This window comes from Amphiura filiformis, chromosome 12, assembly GCF_039555335.1.
Source record: "Amphiura filiformis chromosome 12, Afil_fr2py, whole genome shotgun sequence".
In the NCBI taxonomy this organism is placed as follows: Eukaryota; Metazoa; Echinodermata; class Ophiuroidea; order Amphilepidida; family Amphiuridae; genus Amphiura; species Amphiura filiformis.
Genome location: NC_092639.1, coordinates 42,563,948 through 42,573,356, shown reverse-complemented (window position 1 = coordinate 42,573,356; position 9,409 = coordinate 42,563,948). Strand labels below are relative to the sequence as shown.

At 35.4% G+C, this 9,409-nt stretch overlaps 1 protein-coding gene across 1 annotated transcript; it reads right to left on the bottom strand.

The window, feature by feature from the left end:
* Positions 1-1,706: 1,706 nt before the first annotated feature.
* Positions 1,707-8,420, bottom strand: LOC140166233 (uncharacterized). The gene is made up of 2 exons (XM_072189634.1): positions 8,294-8,420; positions 1,707-7,156 (listed from the first exon to the last, which is right to left on the bottom strand). The coding sequence occupies exon 2, from the start codon at positions 7,120-7,122 to the stop codon at positions 4,153-4,155; it is 2,970 nt and encodes a 989-aa protein (XP_072045735.1). The 5' UTR covers positions 7,123-7,156; positions 8,294-8,420; the 3' UTR covers positions 1,707-4,152.
* Between the last annotated feature and the right edge of the window lie 989 nt (positions 8,421-9,409).

Sequence of the window (9,409 nt, the reverse complement as noted above, 5' to 3'; positions counted from 1 at the left end):
TTGGTCGAAGCAGCAAAAAAAAGTAGTTCACAGCATCTTGCTAATGCTAGTGAGCTTTAATAGCAAAAATTGCATTGCTCAATTCATAGCGAGGGTGTAGAAGAATGCAAATATCACAGATATCCTGTGGACTGGTTCTTGAGTTATGTTGTAAAGACGGCTGAAACAGCAACACTTTTGTAAAACGTACATAACTCATTAACAACAAAAGTGTTCAAAGTATATGATTTGTAGAATGAACTTTTGCAAAACACTAAAGTGTTATTTTTCAATAATATATTGATTCAGATAATGAAAATCGATTTTTGTTTTTGGCTGCTTCGACCAACAATACCTCGTATACCCTTAAAGGCCTATTCAGGCATTTACTGTAAGAAATATTTTGTCTATAACTGCACCATCAAATATCCTATAATAAATGAATAAAAGTCAATTTGGTAACAATAATCATTGCTATTGCTTTTTGTTAATAACCAGCCCTGAAAGTGAAATAATTGTGGATATCCGCGATTACCAGCCTGTGAGGGTCGGTCAATTGTAATGAAAGTTGACTTGTAACCACATGGATTATTTTCATGGCATTTCTCTATGATCACATAAAACTGTACCTTTGTCTTTTAAACAACATATGTAAAAATTATATCACACACTTGATTACGTAACAGCATTAGCATATAAAGTCGTACAGTCACTGGCTGAAAATGAGTCGTTTTTGTTTAAGGGAAATACAAGCCTGAAATTGGTATTGTTGTATATTTTCGATTTTCGCAGGAATTATAATGTGTGGTCAAATAATTATGTGTTATTTTTTTGACAAAGACGAGGCTTTCTTTCTATGAATATTTTGATATTGCCAACAATAGCAAACGTGAATTTTTTGCCAGTTCTATTGACTAATCTCCAATTAAAATGGTGGTTTCCCTATGAAATATATGAAACTATATATAAAATATATAACTGTTATTCTACTTTTGTTACATTTATACAAAAAGTAGTGGTACAGAGAGAGAGGTCATGGTTTGAATGAAAAATTTATTTTTAAAACTTTTCTGTTCATTTGAGGTTGAGATCATCCATAACAAAATCACATAAATTATTCAATTTCTATTTACATAGTATTTTGTAATATTTAAAGCCCCATTTACTTGAATTGTGCAATTTTGATACATTTTCAGCATGTTGTATCGGTTATCCCACTTACGCATGCGCAGATTGTTGTTTGATTTGCATCAGTTATCATTGTACTGCGTACCAGCTCTTATACGTGACCAGTTATTTTATTTTGATCTGTTTCATTTTGGAGATAATTAATGTCATATGTTATAATTACATTTTCATTTTCGCAATTTTTTTGCAGAATAATGTTGCTTCCATTCAAGTCCTGAAGTTGTTAAAGTTCAAAGACGTCCCATTTCCAATTGTAATGGCAAGTCTCATATTTTACCAAAGGCAGACCCAGTATCTAGTGTTTATTTCTGCGTAAAAACTAGCTTCTATGCACTGTGTACTTTTGCTGTTCTCGGACGTTTTAAACACGCGCCTTTCAAAAGTCCCGCCTTTTTGCATTATTTGGCAGTGTCCCTAGTTTATTGATTTTATGCTAATTCTGTTACGTAATCAAGTATGTGGTATCATTTACACATGTGTGGTTTGAAAGACAAAGGTACAGTCTTTATACGGTATGATAAATAAATTCCATGCAAATATTCAATATATGCGGTTAACTTTTATTACATACTGACCTACCCTTGTATGTTATGTTATGTTATGTTATGTTATGTTATGTTATGTTATGTTAAAATAGACTTTGTATTATTAAAAACTTTCCTCTTGATTTAATTTCTTGGTTTAATTTCTTGGTTTAATTTCTTACTCAAAATGTTGATTCTTCTTGTAGTGCCTCTTTTGCGCTTCTAGAAAAGATACGTATTTTCGTGCTATATTTAACGTAATCATGAATTCTGGTAATTGTACTTTTATAATTATTTATATTCAATTCAGCTGAAGAGAGTTACGAGAAAACATGTTCGTGAATCAAAAATTGATTTCTTCATTTGGTGTTTTGAAGACAATTTTCTCTCTCATTCTATACCTCTTTTTGATAAATACAATGTCCTAGATATATTGTCTATTTTATTGAGAAACATATTTTCTTTAAAAGTAACTCGACCTCACCCCTCACTTGGTCAAATATCGCCTGCGCATTATCAATTCAATGTACAGGGTGTATCAAAATCAACTAAACGGAAAAATGATACTAGATTAAAAAGTACGAGGTTTTTGGTCAAAATGTTTTAGTTGATAGCTGAATCAAAATCTTGTCCTCCCACAATTGTATGAGGACTCAGTGGCTATATTTGTGAGCCGTGTAAAGATGCTGTTGCGCAAAGTTAATTAAAATAACATGAATGACATGTTGAACCACTTTCTTTACGGTAATTGCTTTACAGAACGCCTTACAATAAATTGTTTGGCAATCGTGTTTTAAAGCACCAAGCGGATATCATAATATCCTGTTATGCATACTGGAACACTATGTTTTAGAGGAGTAACATATCAGTGGTTTTCAAATTCCACAAGGATCAATATTGGGTCCTCTGCTTTTCATCATCTATAATATCATCGGTCACACGTCTGAATTAATTTCATTTATTTTATTCGCTGATGATACACCTGTTTTCTACTCACTTGGTACTATCAGTGAACTATGTAACGTAATTAAAGCCATATTATAACATTTGCTGAGGAGGACACCCTCACTGATTTTTTTAAATTCATTTTTACACGATTATATTGTACTTTATTAAACCAATATACCCTGCAAAAATCAAGACTCTAGGTGCTGTAGTTTTGTCAAAATCCGAGATTTTATTATTACGATGGAATTATCAGTCGAACGCATACACGATGTTCATAACACACGGTATGTACACGGCGTGCGGGACGGTAATCTACACAACAAAGGGTCGTACCATAACATGACCGAAGGAGTGGTACATATTGGCGACATATGCGCTGGTAGTAAATTCCAATTTTCTTTTCTTTGCCGTAGTTGGTCAGCTCAAAAATAAAAGGGGATATATCTGACAGTATAAAACTAATATTTTATGGCAAAGAAATGCTAATCTATTTTGTATGAAAATGTTATAATATGGCTTTAAACATGTTAATGATGGGCTGAAGGAGGCAACTAACCGGTTCAAAGCAAACTTTCACTCAATACAAACAAAAGCAATAAGCGGAATGACACGTTTTCATAAAGGTTGTCCTCTTGCTGAACTTGATGAACTCCATAGACACATAATTGCACAAGTTGACATCCTCAGCCAGGACATACCTCTCATAAGACGTGGTGCAAATGCCATGTTGAGGAGGGCTGAGAGGAATGAGTGCTATGACCGGGTGGCTATATGGAGGACTAAGATTGTCATTTACTGTACAGAAAATGGTCAAACATGTGATTTTCATGTTGGTTTGATTTTTATTGACGAAAATAGCCACTGAGTCCTGATTAATGGTCACACGCCAGTGATTTTACAGTTGTGGAGGGACAAGATGTTGTTTCAGCTGCTAACTATATCATTTTGACCAAATACCTCATACCTTTTAATCTAGGTGCATTTTGCAAACTGTTTACTTTATTTTGATACACCCTGTATAGTATAGCAATAAATAGCAGTGACAGAGTGTCGCAGAATGCTATTTAACTGATAAATATTTATGTCAATATTATATCAGCATATTAGTCGAACGCATACACGATGCTCATAACACTGTACGTATATGCCGCATAGGATGGTCATAAAACATCAACCGGAACGACGTCCTTAGCACAATCGACCGAATGACACGCCTTGGCGAATTAAACAGCCGGAATTAAACAGCAATTTTCTTTGCTTTGCCTCTTATGTGCGGCAAATCTGTGGAAGATGTTTGTGGAACAGGAATACGAATCTATTTCTTATGGAATTGTTACAACATAGCTTTTTAGCCAATATGTAAACATTAGTGCTGGGCAATTACTGATAAATGCGCATGATGAATAATAATTTGATTCGATGTCATTAATGTACAACATATACACCCATGGTTCACACCTCCACATTTGTTACATTTTCACGGTCTTTTGATCTGTCGAGATCGGATGAAGAATTAATGAACACGGGATCCCTTTACAACACCATCTGATTCTAAGGAGATGGTAAGAAAGTTACCATCTTTATCCATGTGTGCCCTGGCAACATGTTTCTTCATATTGCATCTTCTTTTAAAATACTCATCGCAGATATTACATTTGAACTTTTTTTCTCCGGTATGTACTCGTTCATGTGTATGACAGTGGTTCTTATAATTGAATTTGCGCGCGCAGTATTTGCACTCATAAGGCTTAATACCCATATGCCACCTGTGATGAGCGTTAAGCCCATTGGAATTCCTAAACGTTTTAGGACAGAATTTACATTTGTAATGTCGCTCCTCAGAATGCGTCCTCGTGTGGATTCTAAGTGTTGATTGTAATTTAAAGCGTCTTTTGCACGTGTTGCATTGGTAGGGTTTATCATCTGAATGGACTGCGGAGTGGATCTTAAGATGTGTGCTTTGAAAAAATGCAAATCCACATTGCTTACATATATAACGCCTGTCATTCTTATGGGATCTCTGATGGACATTAAGATACGCACGACAGCTAAACTCTGCAGAACATGTACCACATTTAAATGGTCTAATATCGTTGTGAACTCGCTCGTGATTATGTAGGTTCCCAGGTGTCTTGAACATTTTTCCACATTGGGTACATTTGTATGGGCGTAACGTGGAATGTGTTTGTGTGAGATGACGTTTCATGTGGCTTTTCTGTTTGAACCAGTTATCACAAAGATTACATTTGAAAGGTTTTTCACCTGAATGTACCTGTAGGTGCGCTTTTAAGTAGCTCTCTTGCGCGAAACGTTTGTTACAGATTGGACATATTGCTGGCCTTTCATTGGTGTGGGTTCTTTCGTGGTTACGAAGGTGGTGTTTGCGCGCAAATCGTTTTGTGCAGTATCTGCATGAATGCCGTTTTTCTGAATATTCAACATGACATAATCCATGGCTGATCAATGATCTATATTTCGGGAATACTTTATCACATACTTTACACGTAAATATACCAGACGTTTGTGTATCATTTGTTTCTTCTTTTGATTGTTTCCCATTTTCTTTGGTTTTGGTCGATTTTGTATCATGCTCTGTGCAATCCTGTTTATGGACTGAAGAATCGCGACGGTTATAGGGCCTTCCATCTTCTTTAGCAACTAACTTAACAGTACTCAGCCTTTTCGGTCTTCCACAGCCACGTTCTATAGTTGAATTGGGATCATGCTCTATTGAAGAAGAGTTCCGAACATCACATGAGGACCTTTTCTCTCCGTTCAGAAATGATTTAACATTTTTTGATCCTTTTGGTCTTCCACTATTTCTTGTCGACCTGGGCTCGTCCACGTTTACAGACTGACCATGATCGTTATTTAAAGGTCTGGTATTACTGGAAATAATCAATTTCTTTTCTTTTGACCCTTTTGGTCTCCCACGACCGCATTGTTCAACCACTTTTGGGTCATGGTCAGTAGTAGAATGACTATGACCATCATTCAAAGGCCGTCTACCTCCATCAAGAACTGACTTTATATTCTTTGATCCTTTTGGTCTCCCGCGGTTGCGTTTTTCAATCACTTTAGGATCACTGTTAATGGAAGAGTAACTATGACCATCATTCAAAGGCCTTCTACCTCTGTCAAGAACTGACTTTATATTCTTTGATCCTTTTGGTCTCCCGCGGATGCCATTTTTAATTACTTTAGGATCATGGTTAATAGTAGAGAAACTATGACCATCATTCAAAGGCCGCCTTCCTCCGTCAAGAACTGACTTTATATTCTTTGATCCTTTTGGTCTCCCACGGCTACGTTTTGTTATCAATTTAGGATCATGTTCTGGTAAAGGAATGCCATTACCTTCATTTAAAAGTCTTTTATCTCCGTTAAGAATTGTTTTGTCAATCTTTAAGCCTTTTGATCTTCCACGTCTCTGTCTTGTATCTTCGCCAAGAAATCTAGCCCTTGATCCCTTCGGTCTTCCACGCCCGCGTTTTGGATCTATTATCATTATTATGTCATTAGCTTCGTTTGTGCTAGTGGACGAGGTCGTGGAATTAGTTGTCTCTTTCAGTTTAGTTTGTATACATGTATATGAAGTGCTAGTACAGTCTTTGGTTGGATCTAGTCTTGTGTGGTTGTCATTGGCCTTCTTCCAAGAATCAGCATGTCGATCTGTGTTTCCACCTGCAACTATGCCATTGGATATGTCCGATTCATTTTCAGAAGGACTAGCATTTCCATTGAAAAGTGATCCGCGTGATTCGGTTTCCGAAACAGCATGTCGATCCTTGTTCTCACTATCAAGTTGTGCATTATCTGATATATTTCGTTCACTTTCTTCAGAACTAGTATTTGCATTCAAAGGCAACATAGGTGATTCCGTTTCCGAAACATCGCATTCTGCTGCTGGCAATGTAGTAGGCTGGTAAATATTATTGTTAATTTCCTTGAACAATCCAGATTGGCTACTTTCTAAATTACGACGGTAATCTTCTTCCGTTAGTTCTATATCTAATTCCGGTGGGCTGTCGTAATCGTCGCTCCAATCAGACGATGACAGGTTAGATGACTCATTAGTTAATACCGGCAGATCATCATCTGAATCAATTGAAACTGAATTGGTATCGTCGACATGCGCAAATGGAAATTTAGAAATATAAGCGATAATTGTATTGCTATTGTTTACATCGAAAGTATTCTCACTTTTATAGCTAGGATCGTCACGGGTGCAATTGTTTTGGTCCGTATTAAGATTATGTCTCGGCGGAAAAGCAAGACCCGCTTCATAATCACATAATGAACATTCCTTCATATTCTGCCGATATCTCAGGCTCGAAAAGCTCCTTTGCCATGTCCGATGTACTGTAGCATGGGTAGCATCGTAGCATAACCTGTGCCTTCGACAGTGTCTTCTGTAGCTATCAAAATTCCAGAAGTTCTTCTTGCAGAGCCCGCAGTTGTGAGGTTTTTGATTGGACTCCATTGTAATTCCGACATATCAGACTGAAGTATCATTTCTGGAAGAATCAAATGAACACACAATCACAAAAATTACTCAATGCTTATAAAAACTAATGCTCCTTATTCACAAACTTTCACTTCACAATATTGTGATGTGCCCTGAGTAGTTTAATTGGATCATATATCTTTGTTTAAAATCCAAAGCTATTTCATGAAAGTTGGGAATCCTCTTTGTCATGTAATCACAGTAAACAAAGCCAGGATCATTTATGGATTGGGAATTCCCTAGGATGTAGTATGGATATGACATCATTTATGAAATCCCCCAGGAAGTGTTGTGATTTGAAAGGTTAATGTTTTTGATTAGGCTCGGGAATTTTTATATTACATCATATGTTGTGAAAGTGTGCAATTTGTTAATGACTCCTAAGGCCAGAAACACCTTTTACCCAATCTCACTTCAGAATGCGCAACAAAACACACCATTTGATTAAGTTAACAATATCTGAATCTTTAATGAAAAAGAATACAATTATAAAAATAATATCATATTAGGAAGGAATCTGATCCGAATTCGCTGTAGATATCTCAGCAGATGCGGATGCTGCGGTTTTACAAGACATATTTACATTCCCAAATTTTGAAACATCTCTTCCTAGTTCACAGTCATCATAATTTTAGTTAAAGGGACCGATCAGTATACAGTACACTTATGACCAGGGGATGAATTGAATTTCAGAGGCCTTGAGGACGGAATCGGAAATATATTTTGGACTACGAAGGAGAAATGCACAAGCACAAGACCGACTTCAAGGTCAGAATCAACCTTTGGGCAGATATTGAGAACATATTTTCATGTTTGGTTGAGAAAGATTCTGGTACGATTATGAATAGTTTGTGAAAGAGTCTTGTGTTTATGATCACTGAATATATAATATCTGTCATTTTAATGCATGCTGAGACTGTGTCAAGTCGGGCCTGATGCATGTGTACAGGAATAAAGCCACCATTTTAACTTCCATAATTGTGGCTATATTCGTGTACACATTACTTACCGCAAGCAAACCAAAACGTACAGTGACCCTGTATTATTTGTACTAACTTATATCAAGGTCATGTCTGTACTAGTCGCCGCAAATAATTGTTACAAATAGTGTTTTATACTGTACTGACTGTTCTAAATCATACTTCACCTCAGAGCTGCAGAATGTAGATTTCCCCTGAATAACCCATGAAAAAGGTTAACCCAGGAACGACGGGAAACAACCCAATACCCATAACGATATTCATGTTGTACTGTGACACCACAATATGCAAAAGAGAGCTTGTGATCAAGTCGATTCCGGTATTACCCTGATATATATAGACTTTGACCTCTAGTTGACTTCCTGGCTTCATTGTGTTTGCTGATAGGAGACTTTCATGGTTGTAGTAAATATAAGCGCATTTAGGTGTCATTAAAGCGCTTAAAAATTTTGATTATTTTAAGTTTTTTTCTTTAAATCACATACCCTGTAAGTTATGTTTATTTTGGTGGTTTTAGTTTGCCAGCAATTATTTAATTATAATATATTTAAGTAAAATTAGTAAAAGGGTTTTATGGCCATTTTAAGACGAAATAATATGGTATAATTAAAATTATAACACAACATAAAAAGAAGACAAAAAGCACCTCTCCTGGCCGCTTAACTCTAGAGCTCTATGCTGGGTTTATGTTTTATAAGATTATAAATATAATACCATTATATAAGATAAATAAATACCATTATATAAGATAAATAAATAAATAAATAAATACATAAGAAATGAATTCAGAATTACTCTGTTGTCCTGCAAACAACAATTTTAACTTATTTCCAATTACGTATAAGACATGTTAACAATTTAGGTTTGAAAAAAAAAAATCATTTGTAAAGTTCGTACATTATGGCTTTAAGAGAAGATTACCATTAAAGATTAAATAAGCATTTTATTCATTTATTTCATTTGTAGATGAAATGCAGAAATAAAGACTTCACAAAAAGCGACGCGGTCGATAAATACGCCTGTAGCTTCAAAATTATTAATCGTATTCACAATATTTTAGCACAGAAAAACGATGTTTTATTTACGCACATTTTAATAACTAGTATATGTCCATTATTACAGTAGTGTTTTAAAGGGAAACAAAAATTAGAATTTTAAAACATTCCGAAAACTAGTTTAAGCGTATTTATCGAAGCTACGTTACTTTTTGTGAAGTCCTTATGTTAGAATGTTTTTATGAGGCAATAAAATGGTAGCACATTCAACCATGCAGCTGTAGTTAG